The 25,628-nt window shown below is 42.1% G+C and overlaps 1 protein-coding gene and 1 pseudogene across 1 annotated transcript; one reads left to right on the top strand and one right to left on the bottom strand.

Moving 5' to 3' along the window:
* Nucleotides 1-5,472: 5,472 nt before the first annotated feature.
* LOC124271404 lies at nt 5,473-9,076 on the bottom strand (annotated as a pseudogene).
* A 10,669-nt stretch (nt 9,077-19,745) lies between these two features.
* Nucleotides 19,746-25,237, top strand: LOC124271405 (myogenesis-regulating glycosidase-like). Its single transcript, XM_046706552.1, has 3 exons — nt 19,746-19,872; nt 21,013-21,206; nt 21,885-25,237. The coding sequence occupies exons 2-3, from the start codon at nt 21,018-21,020 to the stop codon at nt 23,736-23,738; spliced, it is 2,043 nt and encodes a 680-aa protein (XP_046562508.1). The 5' UTR covers nt 19,746-19,872; nt 21,013-21,017; the 3' UTR covers nt 23,739-25,237.
* The last annotated feature ends 391 nt before the right edge of the window (nt 25,238-25,628 follow it).

The raw sequence follows: 25,628 nt of genomic DNA on the forward strand, positions 1-25,628 counted from the left end.
ACATGCATTTCTATCTGTTGTTGGCTTTAGTCCAGTGGTTCTTTATAGTGTTGGTCCGATTAATTGAAATAATCGAAGATTGGTCGCAGTGACTAAACGACCAAGCATTCGATCATGTTTTCTCATAATCGAACACAAACAATTCTGAAAGACTTGTTTTCATAAACAATATTTTTCACAAGGTTGGTTTTGTCTGTTACATTTCATAAGCACTACAAGTTCGTTTCAAGTCATGATTGAATTTATCTTAAAGACTCCAAGACATTTATGTTCCTGACATACTAGTCATCCTTTAAATATGTGAAATTTTGCCAAAAAACCAAAAGAACTACATGTTATTTTCTTATTTTTATGTGCATTAACAAATTTCATTAATGACGCTAACCAATTTTTTTCGATGATTGATCGGTTGTAATAAACCAATCATCAATTATGAGATTTTAACCAATTCCCAACACTAGTTCTTTAAATGTTTGATATGTTTTTAGTTTAGTTATTTAAACCCTGAAATGCAGGACTTTGTAGAAACTTCGCCTCAATAACTGGAAGGTGACAGTGCCGGTGTGTGGGGTCATTATGAGCGGAATGTTGCTGTTATCCCCGCAATTCGTTTTACGGAGAGTGTCGGTGTATTACAATGTACATCGTCAGTCCGTCCGCCTGTGTATGCAAGCTTCCCGGATCATATTGGGCGGTGGGGTAGCCTAGTGGTTAAAGCTTTCGCTCCTCACGCCGAAGACCCGGGTTCGATTCCCCACATGGGCACAATGTGGCAAGTATCCCCCGCCGTGATATTGCTGGAATATTGCTAAAAGCGGCGTCAATCCCAACTCACTCACTCACTCCCGGATCATATCATGAAATGAGCATATCGATATTATTCTGTATAAACTCTATCTCTTTTTCCTATTACTACTTTCTTGTCCACAATCTGTCATCTAGAGTTGAGGGAATCTAAATCTGTACATACCAAGGAGAGGGTATTGTAAGTTTGAGAACTTGTTTCTAATCCTTTTCTCTCTGAATAAAATATATTTAGAACAATCATGAAAAAGGCACACCCTCTCTTCACCAAACTTGGTATCTGTCAGGTGGTGAACTGGTGATTTAAGATTTTCGAAACAAATGCTTTTTAGGTTTTCATGACGACAATAGTATTTACCATTGCGAGGCATGCAATTGTCCTCTTTTTGTTATATTGACTTTATTTACTTCAAAGATGCCTGTGTTGATTAAATATTTAGGGAACATTACTCAATTTGTAAATTATAATTTGACGAACAAAGAGTTTGGCACCGAGTAAATAAAAAGTATTTATTCTTTTATTGTGTATTTCATCATTGTCGTCTTCAGCATCGTTGTATCATATCCAGGCGTGTCTGAGCTGGATCTATGGGGCGGTGGGGTAGCCTATGGTTAAAACGTCCGCTCATCACACTGAAGACCCAGGTTCGATTCTTTACATGGGTACAATGTGCGAAGCCCATTTCTGGTGCGCCCCTCCTTGCTGGAAGTTTGCTAAAAGCGGCGTAAAACCATACTCACTCTAGACACATAATGATCTGAACCCTCAGCGTACTTCGGTCAGTACGAGGCAATGGGATCTATGCCTTCATTGAATTAATTTCCCGATTTTGATCTTTGCACTCAAACCCCTCTCGATACAACCTTTAGATTGAGCACAAAACGATGTCAGCGCCTTACTCGAAACATTCCGACGACACACTTTTCCAAGATGCCGACATGACATTTGCTTGTTCGAAGCTTCAATCAATCATAAAAAGGTTCGACGCAGATTAGCTGAAATGTCAGCCTGACTTTTTGTCCTCAGTGAGATTTCGTATCTGGGTGACAAGATTTTTAAAGCGTGTATATGAATCTAATCACCACATAACATGATGCTTGTCGGTTGGGATAACATAATTCTTTACATTTCCTAAATGTAAACAAATATGGGATAAGATAAAAACTTTTAGAAAGGTTTGTGTAATGTTCTATTTGGAACTAATACATTATAGTGTATACGATGATTAGCTTTTTAATATGCTCAGTGTCCCGACTGTGACATATTCTCAATACAATAACGTAAAATGTGAAGTTATATGCAATTATTAAGACTGTTCGCTCCTCGTGTTTTCCCCGTCTGATGTAAATTCTGTGAGTTTTTAGTTTTCCCAGTCTCCAAAATTTGTACTCGTGTTGGCAGAGCTGCACAACAGCTTTGAAACTGTTTAACTTGTTTGAGTTGGGCACAGATTTCAGTTTTATGTTCTGAAATTTTTCCACAGCACGCCGCTTTCAGTAATGTCACGTCAGGGGAAGCAGAAAATAGCTTCATAAAAGTAGGGGGTCGACGTGACGGTTAGGAGATTGACTACTCAACCGCCCCTTGGCCGCATGATTAAGACCGGAAGTCTCTTCATCCAACCGGAAACAAAGGGCTTCACTACACTCGGGCGTAACGAGGACTTAGCATGACATGGCTGCAAAAACTAATTTGCATATATCACGTGACCAGACTAAGCTTATTTGTTAGCAGACGCGTATATTATGTAATGAGAATAGACTGGCTTATTTTACTGTTGTGTCAAAGTCTTCAAAGTCATTCACACGTGAAGATCCGGGTTAGAATTGATCTTCAGTAACCCATGCTTGTCGTACCCTGTGAAGATCCGGGTTAGAATTGATCTTCAGTAACCCATGTTTGTCGTACCCTGTGAAGATCCGGGTTAGAATATTGATCTTCAGTAACCCATGCTTGTCGTACCCTGTGAAGATCCGGGTTAGAATTGATCTTCAGTAACCCATGCTTGTCGTACCCTGTGAAGATCCGGGTTAGAATATTGATCTTCAGTTACCCATGCTTGTCGTAAGAGGCGACTAACGGGATCGGGTGGTCAGGCTCGCTGGCTTGGTTGACACATGTCATCGTATCCCAGTTGCGTAGATCAATTATTTACGGACCGCCGCCATATAGCTGGAATATTGCTGAGTGCGTCGTAAAACGAAACTCACTCACTCAAAGTGATTCTGTCGCCAACTCTCCGCAGGGCTCAGATGACAGCGCGTGGAGCTGTACAACCAAGTGTAAACAAACAATAACTACGCAAATGGAAATAGTTCTTCATCTTTTAGAATAACAACGTGTCAATTTAATTCTGGACTCACAAAAGTCCAGAAACTCTCCGCACTGTGGGCACTTTCTGACAAGGGATTTGACCAAATTAAACATGCAGCTGTTATGAATATATGCCAAGGATGAAAAAATGAAAAAAAATGTTATCTAAAACTTGAAATTTAAACTCGCTCGCCCATGGGCGAACAGTGGCCCATGGGCGAGAATGTTTAATTTCGATCAGAATTCATGTTTTGGAGGTTGTAAATGAATGAGTGTATCATTGAAGCAGTATGTCAGATACAGTTTCCAACACAAGGTAGTACCTTTGTGTTGTTCTGTGAAGCCATATCACATAAAAATGATAGAACTCTGGATCATTCGCAGATTGTTGCGAAGTGTCATTTTTGACATTTTCAGTCATCACTCGATCCTGAACTGGGTCACTAGTGTTATGCCCTTGGTGGTAAAAAACGATGCTTTTTCAGTGCTTCTGTATTCTCAAATCATCTACTATACAATATCACGTCATACTGTAGTTAGATAACTTGTTCCATGGCATTACTTCTAATGTTTTAAGTGCCTAGTGACTACATATGATGATGATTATGAGTTTAACGTCAGCTTCTGGCTGTAGCCAATAACGCCGACAGGGTAGGTGGGAGCTAAAGTAATAATTAATATGTTTATAATAAGGGATAAACCGCCATACCCCAAAAATGTAAATGATGGGGTGTTAACCTAAGTGAATTTTGAATGAAAACGGCTACAAACATGATAATAAATATATGGCGGCGTCTGTAAATAATCGAGTCTGGACCAGACAACCCAGTGAACAACAGCATGAGCATCGATCTGCGCAATTGGGAACCGATGACATATGTTAACCAAGCCAGCGAGCCTGACCACCCAATCCCGTTAGTCGCCTCTTACGACAAGCATGGGTTACTGACGGCTCATTCTAACTCGGACCTTCACGGGTAGACAAGCATGGGTTACTGAAGGCTCATTCTAACCCGGACCTTCACGGGTAGACAAGCATGGGTTACTGACGGCTCATTCTAACTCGGACCTTCACGGGTAGACAAGCATGGGTTACTGAAGGCTCATTCTAACCCGGACCTTCACGGGTAGACAAGCATGGGTTACTGAAGGCTCATTCTAACTCGGACCTTCACGGGTAGACAAGCATGGGTTACTGAAGGCTCATTCTAACTCGGACCTTCACGGGTTTAATTTGGAAGAAGAAACGTCAGAAACCAAAAATGAAAAAGGTGAAGCAGATGATAAATGAGTGTAGATAATTGTAGGTATGACTAAGCTGATAGCAAGGAGTATAAATTGATAATGGTTTGGAATTAAGAAGAAAGACAATAGGCGGGGTCGGGGTATGGGGAAGGAAGGGGGAAAAGAAGTGAGAAGGTTATCTTAGCCATTATGTGTGTAGAAGGAGTAGGAGTATAGCTTATGAATTTGGTAGTACAGTTAAGCTGCAGCTGATAAAAATACGGGGTCCTAATAACCAAATTAAATTGGGTTACACTTTAACTGTAAGCATAAACGTTGACCTATGGGGCTTAAAGAGTCGAGGTAGGACGGCTGGCGAGTTTGAGCACAGACACTCACTTTGGACTTATGGGTGGTCTCTGTTTTGTCATCACGTGGACTACTTTATATGCTGATAACGTACACTGAAGTATACAGGCTTGACACTCTCAAACGGTCATGATACTTGACAGCCCTGGCAATCACACGACACAAGCCAGCAGTGCATGATACAGAATGATACGGGCATGTTGGAGTAGTTACAGATATAATATACAGTTAGAGATAAAATTATGTAATCTGCTTTGAATGTATCTGGACGTCTGTGGTGAGTCAATCGGCAGTGTCTGGTTCGTGCAACTTGATTACTTGCCTGTAAGATAGATAAAAGTACTCGTGAGAGACCTTTATCATCTTTGTTCGCACTTTGTTCCTGTAACAATACGTTAAAATCTTGATAGTGTTCTGACACTCGTCCTCTATCTATTTTTTAATATCGTTCTAAGTTAGTTGAATTAAGTCAAAATGAGTTGAAATTTGTGACATGGTGCTTATAAACATACACTCATTCATTTACAACCTCTAAAACATAGATTTTGAGCGAAATTAAACATTCTCGCATGTATATACAATAAATAGGGGGTTATAAGATGAAAGAGACTAAAATATACAAAAGCAGATATGGTGGTGTTACAGTGGATTTATTGGCTTCTATCATTTACTCACTTAATCCACTGTAACAACACCACATCTGCTTTTGTTTATTTTAGTCTCTTTAACGAATACAAGTTCTTTATACAATAACGAAGAAGTTGACATCAATAACATTTTGTCTTATACTTGAATACCAACTTCTATATGCCTCTCATGAACCTCAGTTGGCATTTGTTTGGTCAAAACATGATTTCCGGGCAATTTCAGGAAAACAATTTGGTGTTGTAAATACAAAATTGTGTAGTACTTTCATATGTTCTCTCCTGCCATCTCTGACATGTTATTTGGTTCGAATGACTTTTTATAAATAATATATACAGGTTTATTAAAAAGTCAAATGCGGACCTATTATACAATAGGTGGCAGTTCCAAACGATCAGATAATGTAGGCAGGAACAATCGGTACACTTTCACAGGTGTGTCCGGTTAGAAGGAGTCAACGTACGGAGTTGAACCAAAGGTTACTGTCACCCCCGTAGTGAAACAACGGCGTATTTGTGTCTGCTCCAGCTGTCGTATCTCAGTGTCGTTAACCCAGTGGTTAAAGCGTTGGCTCGTCACGCCGAAGACCCGGGTTCGAATCCCCACATGGGTGCAATGTGTGAAGCCCATTTCTGGTGTCCCCCGCCGTGATTTTGCTGGAATATTGCTAAAAGCGGCGTTCAACCAAAGTCACTCACTCACTCAGTGAGCGAATCGTGTTTTGCCATATTCCAGTACACAGTGTAGTGTGTACATCAAAGATCATCAGAACACATCGTCACCATCATCATCATCATTATCGTCATCTCCATCTGCCACGGCTATATTGTATAGCTGCGTTCTATCTATAAAGTTCGATCAATCTTAGCAGCTTGTTTCGTCTGCTCTCGTTAAACTACACAGAAATCCAGTTTATGTTGTTATTCTTGTAAAGTATGGCAGTTCGTCAAGTTCTGCCCGATAGTTCCGATACCACTGACCCCCTCGACCTGCTGTTTCCGGAGCTCGTCGAACCAAGTGCCTTCTGGGAGGTAAACATCACGTGACGTGGCCCCTTTCTCCAATACTGGCGCTACAAGCAAGTCGTTGCCAAGGAGATATTCGGAATCAATCGTAAGAGCGGCCTCGTCTTGAGGAGCTATCCACCATATCGGACGGATGATTGGTTCGCCGGTTCTTACAGAGTCATTAGCAAGATGTTCAAATGTAGATGTGTAATTCTCGTGAAGCTCCGCGAAATATCGCGTGATTTCAACCACAGTGTGGTTGTTGTAAACCCAAGGAACGATTGAGAATTGAAGAGATGGAAGGAAGGTATTGAGCTGCATCCATCTTATAAACAATTCTTCATCCGGGTAGTTACGCGCCTCTAAACCGGAAGAGTTGTCATAAGCATTTCCGCCAATCATGTCCGGTAGAATAAACGGGTACCCAATCAACCCCATCGTCAGTGCACAGGGAATAAGTGTCTTCAAACCGTTGTTGCTATCCCACGTTGAATCTTTATCCATCATGCGCACAAATATAGGAACATTCTGACTTCCGGCCCCGACCCTGACCTCTTGATGTCTTACATCCGGGTCAGAGCGGTATGCTACATCTACCCATTTTCTAGTGAACTCATTCGGATTTAGGTACGTTTTGTTGACGCTGTAAATATAGGGGAGCCATGCTACTTCACCGGCGTCAAACTTGAAGGAGCTGATGTTGTAGGTGTCTTTTAGAAAGTTGGTCTTATTGACGTACCAGTCCACGGCGTAAGAGTTCGTTACATCGAGTATACCCGACAGGCGACCCCGCCACCATGATGTCAGAGCCGGAAGTTTGCGCTCTGAGGCTCGAACTAAGTAACCTAAATTTCCTGCTTCACGAAAGGCGTTGGAATCTATATTGAAAAAAGGATGGACCCAAACAGTCACCCTGAAGCCATCTTGATTGAGTTGTGAAATCATCCCTCGAGCATCCGGGAACTTGTCCGTTGTGAAGTCCATGTCACCATAGAAAGTAGTCCATTCGTCATCAATCTCAAGCTGGGAGTGACTGAAGCCGTTGTCGACGATGTCTTTAGCCAGCTGTAGGACCTGTGTTTGGTTGATGTCTTTCTTGTACATCGCCCATGTCGACCAGATCGGGGAACGGAACAGGCGGCGATCGGGGACGCCTTCAGGGCGGGGAATGTACTTCTCGGACATAGTCATGAACTACCCGAATGTTGTCAGCTTGACACACGGTGTAGGAGAGACGTGGCGGTTTGTTGTCGATGTTGATGTAAGGTGAGCGTTCAAATTTCGCCGACATGCACATGAGGTTGCTGTTTTCTCATTGAAGCTAAGATAAAGGGAATATTTGAATCAATGAATATGCCTAACCCCGTGGATGAAAGGAAGTATCTCTCCAACACACCACCGTATCTATTGGCGTAGGAATCGGTGGCAACATAGAGGCGCCATTTCCTGTTGTATCTCATTCATTGGCCAATATTGGTGATAGTCCTCAAATCCGCCATACCAGTGACCACGTGACAGTTCCACGCAATCCTTCAGTTCCTGTGACACGCAGTTGATAGCCTCCCAGGTGACATTGTAACACGTGACCTTATCGTTTCCTGTCTTGTATATCTCCAACTTCCGGTCCCCTTCCCAGGAGAGACACACATCAGCATCCGGTTGGTTGCAGTCCATATAACCTGCGGGTCTCCAAGCATAACCCATGTAGATGTCCCCGGTGATGACGTGGTTATGACGTATATTCATATGCACCGTATTCTGTTATAGAGGACAAATACATCAGTATGTATGTCAGTGTGTGTCTATATTTATAGGTGGCGGTGGGGTAGCCTAGTGGTTAAAGCGTTGGCTCGCCATGCCGAAGACCCGGGGTTCGAATCTCCACATGGGTACAATGTGTGAAGCCCATTTCTGGTGTCCCCCGCCGTGATGTTGCTGGAATATTGCTAAAAGCGGCGTAAAATCAAACTCAGTCAGTCAGTATATTTATAGCACAATAGGCACTGTAGCTGCCCTTCTTTAAATCATTTTTTAAATGGATGATTATGTTTGATAAATTTAAATAATGTTACGTAAGAACATTCTGTCTACGAACTGTGTTGAATTTCATTCTCCTGTCCTCAACATTGAATGTAGCTTCAATGGGGTTGTCAAATTTAAACTTTCAGTTTTCATGACAATTAGAAAAACACTTGGTGTTTTTGCTCGGGTGTTTTCAGAAAAGAATGACTGTTCTGATTGGCAGAACAGAATGTTTTGATTCTCTCTGATCAGTATTTGATGAGTAGCACGAAAGGTAAGATTATTTGGGTAGACAACTTCTTTATCGTATCACTAGCTTCAGCCTAACTGAACAGTGGGGTACACAATTTTATTCTTCGCAGAAAAAGAGATGGTATTTCCTGGCTGCAGAATATATCCTAGATATGGATATTACCACGTTACCCCTACCTGTATGTGAATCTCTGCGTCTCCTATTTCGTACACAGCACGTGTCGGAAGGGGAGTGTCTTCTTGTTGGTCACGTGTTTCCTCCCACACGACAACACCAACAACAACGACCATGACGACAATTGCAGCTAGAGCAAATGCGACAGTCCAACGTCCGCAACCCTTTTGGTTGGAGGCCATGGTATCTGCCGGAACAAGGGTGTGACAGCGTCAGACATGCGTTGTTTTAAATTATGGTGTTAGCCTAGAGCAAAGCACAATGTTAACCTACATCAAGCAACCGTGGGCCTAGTAAAGGCAAGTGTGTTAACCTAGAGCAGGATACTGTGTGATCTACAACAAGGCACTGTGTTAGCTTAGAGCAAAGCTTTGTGTTGGTATAGATCAAGGCACAGTTGTTAGCTTAGAACAAAGTTTTGTTAACCTAGAGCAAAGCTTTGTGTTGGTCTAGATCAAGGCCCCGTGTTAGCCTAGAACATAGCTTTGTGTTGGTATAGATCAAGGCACTGTTGTTAGCTTAGAACAAAGCTTTGTTAATCTAGAGCAAAGCTTTGTGTTGGTATAGATCAAGGCCCCGTGTTAGCCTAGAACATAGCTTTGTGTTGGTATAGATCAAGGCCCCGTGTTAGCCTAGAACATAGCTTTGTGTTGGTATAGATCAAGGCACTGTTGTTAGCTTAGAACAAAGCTTTGTTAACCTAGAGCAAAGCTTTGTGTTGGTATAGATCAAGGCCCCGTGTTAGCCTAGAACATAGCTTTGTGTTGGTATAGATCAAGGCCCCGTGTTAACCTAGAGCAAAGCTTTGTGTTGGTATAGATCAAGGCCCCGTGTTAACCTAGAACATAGCTTTGTGTTGGTATAGATCAAGGCCCCGTGTTAGCCTAGAACATAGCTTTGTGTTGGTATAGATCAAGGCCCCGTGTTAGCCTAGAGCAAAGCTTTGTGTTGGTATAGATCAAGGCCCCGTGTTAGCCTAGAACATAGCTTTGTGTTGGTATAGATCAAGGCCCCGTGTTAGCCTAGAACATAGCTTTGTGTTGGTATAGATCAAGGCCCCGTGTTAGCCTAGAACATAACTTTGTGTTGGTATAGATCAAGGCCCCGTGTTAGCCTAGAACATAGCTTTGTGTTGGTGTGGAGCAAGGAACTGTGTAATCGAGGGTAGGGAACTGTTTTAGCCTCCACAAAGACAGTGTGTTTGCCTAAACAAACCATAATGTTAGCCTGTAGCAAGGCAGTGTGTTTTCTTAGAACCAATAATTGTGTTGGCCTAGAGCAAGGCAGTGTGTTTTAGTAGAGCAAATCATTGTGTTAGCCTTGAGTAACGCAGTGTGTTTTAGTAGAACAAATCATTGTGTTAGCCTAGAGAGAGGCAGTGTGTTAACTTCGTACAAAGTGAACCTACGTCAAGGCACAACCCAGTTTTACTAGATCAGGGTACTGTAATCTTGGCAATGCACTGATAGCCAGGAGCAAAGGAATGTACCAGCCAAGGCAGTTTGAAAGCCTGAAGCAAGTGCACGTTTAGCCGAAATCAAAGATATGTGAAACCCTAGACCAAGAGCGTATGTTCGCTCAGAACCAGGACCAATGTTAACGTGGAGCAGGAAACTCGAGAGCAGGGCACCGTTTTAGCCGTTTTTACGGGGCAGGGCACCGTTTTTACACAAAGACAGTGTGTTGGTCCAGAACAAAGCATAATGTTAGCCTATAGCAGGGCACTGTTAGCCTACACAAAGACAGTGTATTGCCAAGTACAAAGCATAATGTTAGCCTACAGCAAGGCACTTGTTAGCCTATAACAAAAGACTTTATTAGAACGTAGGTCCGGCGTTGTGTGAGCCTAAACAGGGTGTTGTGTCAATCCATGCGAGGCACCGTGTTAGCCAGAGGCAAGGTACTGTGTAATCAAGAGCAGGACATCGTATTAATCTAAAGCAGGACATTGTATTCGTATAGAGCAGGACATTGTATTAATCTAGAGCAGGACGTATTAATCTAGAGCAGGATATTGTATTCGTATAGAGCAGGACATTGTATTAATCTAGGGCAGGACATTGTATTAGTCCAGCGCAGGACAATGTATTAATCTAGAAGCAGGACAATCCTGACTGTTGTACATGTCGTGTGATGGGGAAACACATACTGATAGTATATCGTATTTTTAAAAAACAACATAATGACTTTGGCATATTTACTCACCTTGAATGTTGTACCCCACACTGCGGCAGGCGACGTGTCACGCCCGTATCGCCAATGCTAAGTAAAGGAACGTTAATACACATCGTGCCTGACCGTTACATGGCTGAAGCTGTATTTGCTATACCGACACTGATAGGTGGGTAACCAAGCACAGAAGGAATTTTACATCTTGACTCCTCCAGTAGAAGTTTCACTAGCGTTGTGCCGCTTTCTTTCGACAGCCTTTGAGAGGTTTACAAAACCGAATGCATGAGACCTGCAACACTGCACACTGAACACATGTAGTGTACTTATCATTTAAGCTAATCCTCTGATATTGTGACATCAGTTTATGTTTTGTGACGATTTGAGTAAGCTTTTGTTCAATTTGAACTACATCTTGGCTAAACTCTTAGTTCTAGTCTGTCTCACAGTCCCTGAATTATGTCCCTTCTTCCCAGCCCTTTCTGCAATGCTGAAGCCCTAAATAAGCAAGTCTAGATTTTTTCAGGCTCTGAATCTCCCACCTCACTGGGGTTCCCTTTCAAATTAAAATGATATTTGTTTCTCTCAAAGTTATATATACAGAGGCCAAGCGTTAGTCTATATTAGTCAGTATAAGGCACTTTAGTTGCTGGCATATTTCACAGGGAGCTTATGGCTTTCATGGTGTTGCCATGTTGCAACTGGTGATGTGTCCCGGATGGGAATTAACCCCAAAAAGTATTAGAATTTGCACTTTACTAAGAAAGTGCAATCCCAAATATAACATATGTTACATTTGACCACTTTCTAAAATGGCATTGTGTAACCATACACCAGTGATCGATATTAGAAGAAGAAGAGCTTTATTCAGTATCTATGGCCATATGTCCAACAGTACAATTCAATAAGCAAAATATAGCACATGGACAGGTGACAAAACTTTACAATGTAGACAGGTAAATAAAGTTTAAGATAAATTGCAATATTTTTAGGAGTTTTACATTCTTTGTTGCAAGCAACTGATTACACTTTGATCTGGTTGGTTATATTACATAAAAATCAAGAATGTGCAAAGAGCGTTGTTGTGAATAAAATGGAGCAAGAAATGACACTCATCTTGTATCAAATTACAATTACATATATCACATTCAATGTAATCAGCATTGACGTTGTCATAACGGTAATGTTGAATTTTAAGTTTATGACACATGCATCTGAATTTGAATTAAACACGTAAGAAATCTTTTCACATAACGAAACTCTAATATATATCTTTCAGGCTCAAGTACAGATTTATATGACGAGTAGGGGGCGGTGGGGTAGCCTAGTGGTTAAAGCGTTCGCTCGTCGCGCCGAAGGCCCGTTCAGGGTCTGTATGACAGACTACCACACCCCATTTGTGTACAGGTTTGAACCCCGGCAGTTAATGAAAAGACGGAACGAATAATCATGAGAGTCACCCAAGCGCCTCTGTCACCAGAGTTGCTTCCCCTGACATGTGGCCTGTACGTTGTGCACTGGATCACGTCTATCAGGCAATGTCACAGCCTTCGCTACAATGGCAGTCCAATGATACAAAATAGTTCACTGTATTTACAGAGGCGGGGTGTTTTTCTCCAATACTCGAGAGGTTGGGAGGGGAAGGGAACTGCAATGCTTAAAGAACGATTTCACTCAGTCTACACAAGTTTATGCAGGCAGTCTCTGTAAGACTTGATTAACCCCCTGACCGGAGTCAAACGGTTGCAGTACCGTGGAGAAGTGTATAATGAACTCTCGGTAATTACCGTGACCTAACGAGAATTTGCTTAACTTATCCCCAACGCTATCACACGACTCCATACCGATAAGGTAGATTGCCTTGTATATTGCTTTACTCGATACACAATGTGACTCTGTACCCACAATATATACTGGACAAAATAAGATAGGGATATTGATATTTTTATGATTGATATTTTATCAGTGTGTCAATGAATAAATAGATCAGTATTCATAATTTCAGAATTTACATATATCCCTAACTGTTTTTGTCCAGTAATATATTCTGCCGACGTCATGATTCCTACAATACTTGTAACCAGGGTAGTGTTATGGAGTCAGGTATGTGTACACAGAGCAACCTCTAACCGCGCCGTACGATTCCTGGAATATGTGGCAGGACTTTTGTCATACCCGGATTCAAAAGAGTTTTTGTAACAAGTTTTTCACCACTTTTTGTCAAGTGAACAATATGTTCAGAGAGTTAATCCTGGGAGTATGGATCCGAGTTAGAATTGATCTTCAGTAACCCATGCTTGTCGTAAGAGGCGACTAACGGGATCGGGTGGTCAGGCTCGCTGACTTGGTTCACACGTGTCATCGTATCCCAATAGCGAAGATCGATGCTCATGCTGTTGATCACTGAATTGTCTGGTCCAGACTTGATTATTTACAGACCGCCGCCATATAGCTGGAATATTGCTGAGCGCGGCGTAAAATTAAACTCACTCACTCACTCAACAAGTGTCACGTCCAAACTTTTCTCGAGTCCCTTCTAGTTGAGGTCAAAGTGTGTAGCACAGCAACAACAACGTTCGATGTTTCAGAAGAGTATTTACTTAGTTCTACATTACGCTCATAACAGCGATCTAAAGGGTGAGTGAGTGAGTATGGTTTTACGCCGCTTTTAGTAACATACCAGTAATATCACGGCGGGGACGCCAGAAATGGGCTTCACAAATTGATACCCATGAGGGGAATCGAACCAGGGTCTTCGGCGTGACGAGCTAACGCTTTAACCACTAGGCTACCCCACCGCCCCCGATCTAAAGGGCGTGGCAGAGGCTTCCGAGAGGCTATGGGTTGTTACAGGTGATTTGACCAGGTATGACCGGGACTCGTCCTAGTGTGTTGGCCTTCCCAGCGTTAAGCCGGCTGTAATGTCGTCACTGCTTTTCTTCTCAGGCCGCTCTTCTGGACTGCTCGGCTGGTCAGTCTTCAGTTAGTTTGTTTGTTTGTTTAATGTAAGCAATATTCCAGCTATATGGCGACGGTCTGTAAATAATCGGGCCTCTGCCAGACAATCCAGTGATCAACGTCATGAGCATCTATCAACGTAATTGGAGCACGATGACATGTGTCAACCAAGTCAGCGAGTCTGACCACCCGATCGCCCTCAGTCGAATTTTAGGAATATGTTTAATTGGATTTCTAGTATAAACAACCTTGACCAGCTATCAAGTGCTTGGTTTCATTCAAGAGAGACAACTCCGTTAATCCTTTTTCATTAGTTTGTGAAGAGTTATACCCCTTTGTTTACTTGCTAGCAGACGACATATGGATGATTTAGAGAAGAGGAAGTTGATTTTAGAGGATTATAACAATGTGTAACTGAAGACGAATTTTAACTCGAATCTTCCCGGGTTCAGTGTCCAGTACCCCGATGTGCCTCTATGCTGATTTCGTTGACGACGCTGTTTATGAATGGATTTCTTAACTATTTGATTGTGACCCTGCCCCTATCTGTAACAAAGCCCTTCATTGGCCGGCGACAACTACCAATCAGTATTGTCCAATTTGTGAACCTCACGTTATTTTGGCGGTTAAAACTAAGAGCTGGTAATCAACTGATATCAATGCTAGTCAATAACTGTGCACACGTTCACCCTGAAATCATTAAAGCAAGAACTCATAAAAACAGTCTCCAATATTATCACGTTTTTTGTGATAACCAAGCCCTACACAGTGAGTGAGTTGGGTTTTACGCCGTTTTTAGCAATGATCCAGCAATATCACGGCGGGGGACACCAGAAATGAGCTTCACACATACCCATGTGGGGAATCAAACCCGTGTCTTAGGCGTGACGAGCGAACGCTTTTATCACAAGGCTACCCCGCCCCTCGTCTACCCAGCCTCTGACGATGCACTGAATAGTGTATCGGATGTTGCTGAGCTGTACGCTGTGCAATCAACAATAAAACGGCTTTTCGGTGTAGCACGATTAATCAGCACTGTCAATTACCCCAATTATTCACAATCATACAGGCTTGCATGGATATTGCTGCACAGGAGTTCATCAGTCTCGTAGACGAGTAGACACTGTAGATGACACAGTGTGTATCAAGTCTGACAGACAGCAACATGACACTGCTGAGTAAACAGGCAGTCATGGCGTACCCTCAACCTGGCTTCAACGGAATTTGTTTATCTATTTCAAAGGGTCAGGCCGTCCTACTAAGCGAACTGAGGACCAGTAATATTACATTTCATATAAGCGAATATATACTGATGTGGAATAATAAAGGAACACCCAGAAATGGAATATATCGGAATGTGTACCACGTGACAGTGAAACCTCGATAATCCGTACAAAACTGTCCGGAATACCAAAGGTTGTGGTTTGATGAGGAAAAAACGATTTCAACGACTGAAAATGTCAAAATTGTTATGACCTTTTGTCGGACCTTTTCAACCAGCTGGCAATTTGTTTCCCATTTCAACGTTTTCATCAACATGTACATCACAACAAAAAATCAGCTTGTAAAAACAATGTCAAAGTTCAAATACCAGAAAAAAACGCTTCCGAAATAATTTAAAATTTTCACTTTCTAAACAGTTTAAACCGACCAATAAATGCAGTGTTAATATAACCTCAACAGCGTGTGTTATAATACTTACCACACACTGAACGACTTTCTGAAAGGTTTGCACGTATATTAGATATGCATATCCGGTATCTGTATGTGTGTATGAAGTTGCACATGCGTTTCTTGGAAAGAACATATTTATAGTTGGTTTTCGGATAAATGAAGACGGGAAGATCCAAATCATATTAATTCTGCTAAACTATTTTCGAAGTATTCCGAGCAATTTAGGCGGTTTTGAAACATTTTCTATATCAACTTGTGATAAAGGGTCATTGTGTGTGACGTCATGATTGTTTCACTGAATGACGTCATGAGCATCGATCTAGGCAAATGGAATATGATGCTATGCATCAACCAATAGACCGATCCAGTCTGTCAATCAAAACTGGCGCATGCGTCAATTTTGGCCAATCAGCAGGCCGGGCGCGCTGTGTGGATTTGTCAGACTTATTTCCGGGGTCAAACGATGCCTTCGAAGCGATGTGCTTTGAATTATGCCATTTACACTCGCTATATCGATTACATATTGCTGTGGGCATTGAGTTGGTACACCATAAACCTGAAATGAGACAGGTGAGAAAGCCGTGACACAATGTAAACAAATCTGACAGCGAGCTGATTTCGGTTAGGGTCGACCGAAATAGCAAAACTTGTTACATTAAAGAACAATGTGGTGGATATGGTTGCATTCGCGATTAGATATTCTGAAATTTGTCACACATTTTAGGATGTTTTAAAGTTTCACAAGCACAATCTGAAGGCCTATGTACAGTACAGTATCTGTTGATAGTGCAAAATATTCGAAGAGTAATACTTTTTATCCAAACGGAAATATTGTCAGTGTCAGCAGTTGCCTATCACGCAATATCCAAACATCAAAAATTAATTCATGAGTGTCTGTAAAACCATGTCTTAAATATTTCAGAATATCTATAAAGAGATGGGACCTTGAATTGATTTAGCTTTACTCAAATGTGAATCGGAGACGAAAACGAAAATGTCAGAGGAATAGTGACTTTCTGGAATATCGGACAGAGTGAAATATAAGTTTATTTCCTAACTATGAGAACATTATTTGTTTTGATTTTTTGTCACAGTATAATTTTTACTTGTAAGGTGGGGTTTGGGGTGGGGTGGGGGTACATTGGTACACTTTAGGAGTAATAACATAGTTCTGTCATTTTAATTATTATTCACTGGAAATGATAGCAAGGTATGTTTTAAGAATCTTGCCTCCTCCAGGAAACGTGGAAAGGTAATAAAATAGATAATACTCCAATCAATTATTAATAATTACTTAACTGTCTCACATATCAGATTCATGTGAAGTTAAAAGGCAGAACTAGGCAAACAAACCCTATATACATATCATGGCTGAACAAACACTTGGTACTAAGATAGCTAGTTTGTTTTAAAGTTATATTTGGTCTTTAAATAATATGTTTATTCAGAGAGTGACTCATAATAAAGTTATTTCAACATCCAGAGAATTTGAAAGAAAAACAAAGGCTACGTTTTGGTCACACCCAGGCATTATTCAGTCATGGAACCAAGTAACTTACAGAATTCTAAGTTGACTGTTCATGTAACTGGAATGGATATTGAAACATGACATTCAACCCCGATTTCATGTAATACTTCTTAGAATTCATCAGCTTGTGAGGAGGTTACCAATATTTGAAGACTGAGCCAAAGTAGTGTTTTTAAGATGTTGTTTTGGACAAATTGTTCAAGGTTTGTTGGTGCTTATTTGGAAAATAGGCTTAAATTCATATTAAAATGCACACTGGTTTAATTGCAGGAGGTGAAAGCTTCAGGACATTTTCATGTATGTTTTCCTAAACTTTTGTTATGACTTTTACCAAATTTTTAAGCAACTATGATATAGTTTGATGACACTAGTAAGTATCTCAGGAAAGGAAATAGATCAGAATTAGTGTTATTTCCCTAAAGGATATGGTCTCAGATCTAATAAAACAAAGATTATCATTGTCTAGAAGCAATAATGTCAATATGTAATTTTATTGACAAATAGCTTTAAACTTTGAATATATTCTTTGCCTCTTGTTTACAATAGTAGTTAGCAGTTAAATATCTCTAAAGAAAAAGCAGTATATTTGTATGTTGTGTAACATTCTGTTTCAATGCTAGTTAATTGTACGGATAACTGTGGATCCTCTGTTCAAAGATTTTGCATCACACGTTTCCTATTTATGGAAGATGTGTCAGTGTACAGGTGCAGACTGTATCTTGGATTCTTTGTGTTTATGGTGGTGTGACATACCTGTAGATAAATGCTGGCAGTTCACGAAGTCCATTATAGTGGAGGTTTGTAGATTAGGATTCCATAACAAAGTACACATAGAAAAATAAATTGGAAAGGATTATTTAAAAAAATTGATTTCCTTATATTCAGTGTCATTTTAGGATGGTGTACAGATTTGGAAGAGAGAAATTTTACTGAGAATAGCTGCAGATTATCTGCTGAATATTTGCTTCTTGGTATGTCCAGATACATCCATGGAAACATACTGTGTTAACAGGTCCAGTAACGTTTTCCAGATAATATATATACAGACAAACAAGGTGGACGAAGTAGTAGACCGGGATACTGCTTTCCTGCGTTGTCCCTTGAAAGGTAGAAACCTAAGTTTTCTCAGACTTAAAGCTGAACAACGGATAAATAAATAAAGGTGGCACGCGCAGTTTTGACAATTTATTTTATAGATACCGGAACGATCTGTAACTTGAACATGTGGTTGTGTTCACGGTTTTTATAATATTACGATGGGAATTTTTGAGAAAAGAACAACAAACATAATTCAGTTACCTTTCCCCTGCTAATATGTTAGACGAACGTGAATTGCCGGATCGATTATTTGGTAGAAAATACGCTTCCCAGTCTCAGCAGCTGGCTGAGACGATTTTTCATCGGGCATGTATATCTAACTACTTTTTCACTCGCCAATTATACAACCTGTCAACTAAAATATATTGAAAATAAAATACGTATAACTTTCCTTTTAAAATATCATTCACAAACGACGGATACCAAAGTACAACAAGCATAATTCATCAACAACATTCGCAATCACGTACGTTTCGCCGGCGGTGACGCCATTGTGATTAGTCCGTGGTTGTCCCCCTAACGTTAAAAACGAAGTGGGCGGGGCTTATCGGCCGGGACTGGATCGGTCTATTAAGCGGGCCTAACCTCCCGATCCTGTTAATTATCTCCCACAAGCATTGTCGCCTCTTCTGATGGGAGCGGTGGAGTAACTTAGTGGTTAATGCGCTCGTTCGTCAAGGCGAAGACCCGGGTTCGATTCCCCGCATGGTTAGAATGTTTGAAGCCCATTTCTTGTGTTCAACGCTATGATATTCCTGGAATATTGCTAAAAGTGGCGTAAAACCTCACTCACACACTCACTCACCCACCCACCCGCTCACTCACTCACTCACTCACTCTTGGCAGCCTCCGTGGTGTAGTGGTTAGAGCGTCCGCCCGGAGAGCGGAAGGTCGCGGGCTCGATCCCCGACCGCGTCATACTGAAAGACGTTAAAATATGGTACTTGTTGGTACCTGCCTGGCGCTCGGCATTAATGGGTACAACAAGGACTGGTAGGCCCGAAGTTAGTATAATGTGTCTGAGTGGGGTATTCATGCTTCACTGCGGCATGGTATCTCAGTGGGATAGCACTATAAAAAAAACAGCTTCAGTCTGGGCTAGTACAAGCAGCCGCACATACACATACACACGCATGCCAGTCGTCATATGAGCGAAATATTCTCAAGCACGACGTTAAACCCAATTTCACCTCACCTCACCTCACCTCACTCACTCTTCTGACCAACATGGTTACTGAAGACCAACTCTGATCCGGATCTTCACGGGTTCGTCATTTAAATCGACACAAAACGGACCAGTGACTCCAGGGTATCTATCCTCGTCGAGTGGAAATATAATTCCCTGGATCATCCAGGATGGCACAGAGAGGGATCAACACTGTATCATCTAGCATTGAACTGTTTAATCTCCCTCTTCCGTATGTTTGCTGTGGTGTACATTGCCAGGCTGAATAATTCTCGTCGCCATTGTTGGTTTTACCCTGACACAGTTTCGTGCGCGTTCAATGGCATAATACACAATAGACTGGGCTTACCTTTACATAGCGCGACAGGTGCGCGACATGCACAGAGGTACAGGGGCGTGAGAAGTCGACCACAGCTCAAGTTGCTGCGGTGAAGTCGAAAAATACAGGTACGTTACCGCAATCTTATTACAAAATCTTACGTACATTCAACAATGGAGCCAGTTTTATGAAACGTGAATATTCCAAAATTCCAAATGAAAGTATGAAGTTGAGACATAGGCAGGCATTCTTTTTAACGTTTGATTTATATCCTGCGATCCACATTGATTTATGGGTTCATTTGAAAGCGGTATTAACTACACACTTAGCGTAGTTTTAGGCGTCTCAAGTTGACTACAGCAGTTAAAGACAACCAGTATAACGAAAATACTAAAAGCTTTTGTCTTTTTAAGTTTTTGTTTAAACATGTCACTTCACATGTAATGTTCATTAAGTTATGTGCATATATCCTCTAATATGCCAAATATATCCTTGATCACGATCAATGTGATTCCTTGTAAACGCGCATGTTAGTAAAGATGATGAATGCATGTATTAGCATAAATGTTTGTATATCGTGCCTTTGAATGTGAAAAGCCCTGTGGGCCTTATGAAAAAACATATTGCTTTGTACTTTGGTCCTCTACTGTGTCCACGACCAGATTCCTTTACAGATAACGATATACCAATATTCTAGTGAACATTTGGAGATGGAAAATATAGATGTTTGTTGGGCTTGATGAACACTAATATAAACGTGTGGGAGTGTATATGTTGGTTGACATTTGAAAATATTGCGTTAGGTCACCATGTTACACGTCCTCGTCAAATACAGGTAATTTATAACCGGACCTGTCTGATTGAGGATACATAATAGATGAATATGTTGGTAAAGGTTGTGGAGGTGATAGTAGTAGTAGTAGTACTAGCGGTGGTGGTAGTAGTAGTAGCAGCACTAGTAGTAGTAGTAGTAGCCGTAGTAGTAGTGGAAGTAGTAGTAGTAGCAGCAGTAGTAGTAGTAGTGATAGTAGTCGTAGTAGTCGTCGTCGTAGTAGTAGTAGCAGTAGTGATAGTAGTCGTAGTAGTAGCAGTAGTAGTTGTAGTAGTAGCAGGATAGCAGTAGTAGCCGTAGTAGTAGTAGTAGCAGCAGTAGTAGTAGTAGTAGTAGTCGTCGACCATCGCTTTGTTATCCTCTAGTCCTTGTCCAAGTAAGACTGGCGTATCCGTAACGTTAACTTCTTACCATAATCCCACCTTGTCTGCTTCAGGTACCATGGGTTCCAAGCAGATCAGCGGGCGATGGGCCCTCATATTTGGTCTGGCGGCCGTCGTCGTCGTTGCGATCATCACTGGGGTCGTGGTGTGGCATGTCACGCGGACACAGCAAGCAGAAGAAACAGAAGAAACCCCGCCCTCGTCACGTGACGTGAACACTGTAGGAGATGTCGAGTTACTCATACAGGTCGGTTTGCCTACAGAGTGAGAAAGTGATAGGCGTTGGTGATTGTAAGAGCCCAGTAGGCGTGTAGGCCAGTATTTTGTATGCATTGTGCGATTGATATACTCTAGTCTGAGGGGCGGTTGGGTAGCCCAGTGGTAAAAGCGTTCCGTCGTAACCGGGTTCGATTCCCCACGTGTTTACTAATGATCCCAGAGTCATAGTTGTTTGTCCACGGCCGTGATGTTGCTGAAATATTGCGACAGATTTCAGCAAGACTATCAAATACAAAAAATAGTGAAAGAGATGTACTGACACACGTTGAAAACACATGCTCATGTTGGTTAAAGTGAGGAGCTTTACGCCGCTTTTAGCAATATTCCATCAATATCAGGGCGGGGGACACCAGAAATGGGCTTCACACATTGTACCCATGTGGGGAATCGAACCCGAGTCTTCGGCGTCTTTAACCTCTAGGTTACCCCATCGCCCCATGGTGATTTAATACATCGGATATATTTGTGTCCATCTCGTAACCCATAAGGCAACATTCGACCCCATACCACTTCGCTGTGCTTGATTACCAGATGCCTGATGTTTAATTTCATTTGGTCAAAATTAACCAAACATCGTTTTTTGTTTATCAAAGCGTTTCAGTATATATCTAACTGTGTACTTAAATAGATATTTCTCTCTGAACAGAAGACAATGCTGATGAAAATACGTCATAATGGCGCGCTCACTGGGGAGATCTACATGGGATTTGACAGGAGTGACGTTCGCCATGATGAATGCAACACTGGGTCGGACGTGTGTGTGTCGTGGGAAAGGGACCGGAAGTTGGAGATATACAAGACAGGGAACGATAAGGTCACGTGTTACAATGTCACCTGGGAGGCTGTCAACTGCGTGTCACAGGAACTGAAGGATTGTGTTGACCTGTCACGTGGTCACTGGTATGGAGGATTTGAGGACTATCACCAATACTGGCCAATGAATGAGATACAACAGGAAATGGCGCCCTATGTTGCCACCGATTCCTACGCCAAGAAATACGGTGGTGTGTTGGAGAGATACTTCCTTTCATCCACGGGGCTAGGCATATTCATTGATTCAAATATACCCCTTCATCTTAGCTTCAATGAGAAGAACAGCAACAGAATGTGTATGTCGGCGAAATTTGAACGCTCACCTTACATCAACATCGACAACAAACCACCACGTCTCTCCTACACCGTGTGTCAAGCTGACAACATCCGGGTAGTTCATGACTACATGTCTGAGAAGTACATTGCCCGCCCTGAAGGCGTCCCCGACCGCCGCCTGTTCCGTTCCCCGATCTGGTCGACATGGGCGATGTACAAGAAAGACATCAACCAAACACAGGTCCTACAGCTGGCTAAAGACATCGTCGACAACGGCTTCAGTCACTCCCAGCTTGAGATCGACGACGACTGGACTACTTTCTATGGTGACATGGACTTCACAACGGACAAGTTCCCGGATGCTCGAGGGATGATTTCACAACTCAATCAAGATGGCTTCAGGGTGACTATTTGGCTTCATCCCTTCTTTAATATCGATTCCCGAGCTTTTTACGAAGCAGCTGAACTTGGTTATCTGGTTCGAGCCCCAGAGCGCAAACTTCCGGCTCTAACATCTTGGTGGCGGGGTCTACTGTCTGGTACCCTCGATGTCACTAACCCTTACGCCGTGGACTGGTACGTCAATAAGACCAACTTTCTAAAAGACACCTACAACATCAGCTCCTTCAAGTTTGACGCCGGTGAAGTAGCATGGCTCCCCTATATTTACAGTGTCAACAAAACGTACCTTAACCCGAATGAGTACACCAGAAAATGGGTTGACCTGGCCTACCGGACTGACCCGGATGTGAGACACCAAGAGGTCAGGGTCGGGGCCGGAAGTCAGAATGTTCCCATATTTGTGCGCATGTTGGACAAAGACTCAGTGTGGGATAGCAACAACGGTTTGAAGACACTTATTCCCTGTGCACTGACGATGGGGTTGATTGGGTACCCGTTTATTCTACCGGACATGATTGGCGGAAATGCTTATGACAACTCTTCCGGTTTAGAGGCACGTAACTACCCGGATGAAGAATTGTTTATAAGATGGATGCAGCTCAATACCTTCCTTCCATCTCTTCAATTCTCGGTTGTTCCTTGGGTTTACAACAACGACACTGTGGTTGAAATCACGCGATATTTCGCCGAGCTACACGAGAATTACACATCAACATTTGTACAACTTGCTGAAGATTCGGTGAGAACCGGCGAACCAATCATCCGTCCGATATGGTGGATAGCTCCTCAAGACGAGGCCGCTCTTACGATTGATTCCGAATATCTCCTTGGCAACGACTTGCTTGTAGCGCCAGTATTGGAGAAAGGGGCCACGTCACGTGATGTTTACCTCCCAGAAGGCACTTGGTTCGACGAGCTCCGGAAACAGCAGGTCGAGGGAGGTCAATGGTACCGGAACTATACGGCAGAGCTTCATGAACTGCCATACTTTACAAGAACAGCAACATAAATTAGATTGTGTACAAGGTTCTGAGGAATTAGAACTGCTGTGGAACGGCCGTAAAAGAAATATAGGTGGAATACAATGGACTTTTAATTCGATGTGCGATATACGTTGTTCAAAATGATTTCATTGTAATAACCTCAGGTTTTCAGGGTTTTACAATATTCCTGGTTTGTATCTGCAGATTAGCAAGAAATGATGTAGTTGTATTAATCAATAATGGTTCAGGAATCTCTGAATTGGCGTCATGATATATGGAAATGGTGTAACCTATCGGAAGCTACGGTTGATCAAGGGAGATAACTTGTGTGTGCAGAGTTGTTTGCCTTAGCTGAATCCTTGAAATGTCATCCCACAGCTTTAAAGGGAGATAACTGACAACCGCAGTATTCAGTCGAAGCCGTTGTCTCCAACTCTGATGTATCGAAATAACGGGGTTTAGTTTTTTTCACCAGCTCCGATCTCAACTAGGTCATGGTACTTCTGTCGGTATTTTCTCCCGTCCCGATGATTTTGAGTCAGCCGGATTATATTGTACTTCGTAAATATTGATTTATCTTTCATCAAACAACTACGACTTGAGTCAGACTGACAAGCAATCCCGGACGAGTGGGCCTGTCACTTCACAAACAACAGGGGCAGGGGTGTAGTTTAGTAACCAAAGCGTTCTGTTGCCGATAAGGGTACAGGGGCGGTGGGGTAGCCTAGTAGTTAAAGCTTTCGCTCGTCACGTCGAAGACCCGGGTTCGATTCCCAGCATGGGTACACTATGTGAAGCCCATTTCTGGTGTCCCCCGCCGTGATATTGCTGGAATATTGCTAAAAGCGGCGTTAAACCATACTCACTCACTCAACATAAGGGTACAGTGTTAGGTGCCCATTTCTTGTGACCCACGGAGTGATATAAAATAAAATCACACTCTGTGAGTAAGAAATATTGTCTGGCCGTGTGTGTGTCGGCCCGATGTACATATGCTTGTCTATGACCTCTGGCCACAAGTGATTTTCTATCTTCAAGCCAACGAGCGCTGTTATCGTCAAACGAGGATAAAATAATGCGTTATTATTATTTTGAATATTTTCTTTTTCGTCAACGTACCAATCCCGGGGGAAGTCCTGATTTGTTAAGAATGATGTTAAATAAAGTGGTCTCTGTATAACCTTCAAATGCCGTCACAGTGCCCTTCGTCCGTCTGTTTATTTTCAGGCATTGAATACGTCGCTGCCGGCACTTTAAATCGCCCAGTTAAAAAAGTGTGTTGGACTTACATAGCCCTTCTGCATCTCCAGTTGTCTCAACGTAAACAAAAGATGTTATAAAACGCATATAATCACCCCTTCCTGAATCATTATTTCGCAATCCGTGTACTGTATTTCAGCGAATATGTACTTTGAATGAGGACCTAAAAAATATAAACCAGAAATTGTTTCATGGGGGCTGGCATGCTCTTTTTCGTGTCCATTTTCCGTTTTTAGAGAATAAAATACATGATGCTGTTCCATGACGTCACGAAGTTTGTTCATAACTATTTTCCTCTTACGCACTTTGAATCATTCCACTTTGAAGATCCAGGTTAGAACGGGGCCCCGTTTCACAAAGCTCTCGTAAGCCTTAGATCTCGTAACTTTTCTCGTAGCATTCGTATCTCCTATACTGTAACATTGTTTTACGATAGTCGTAGCGCTACGAGAGCTTTATGAAACGGGGCCCTGGGCCAAGATTTGCGAAGCTCTCTTAGCGCTAAGATAGTCGTAAGTGCCATACATTAGCATTAACTTACGACCATCTTATCGCTAAGAGAGCTTCGAAAATCTAGGCCCTGGCCTTCAGCAACCCTTGTCGTAAGAGGCGACTAACGGGATCGGTTAGTCAGGTTCGCTGATTTGACTGACACA

The sequence above is a fragment of the Haliotis rubra genome, unplaced genomic scaffold (assembly GCF_003918875.1).
Source record: "Haliotis rubra isolate DU_JTF1 unplaced genomic scaffold, ASM391887v1 Scf16, whole genome shotgun sequence".
Lineage (NCBI taxonomy): Eukaryota > Metazoa > Mollusca > Gastropoda > Lepetellida > Haliotidae > Haliotis > Haliotis rubra.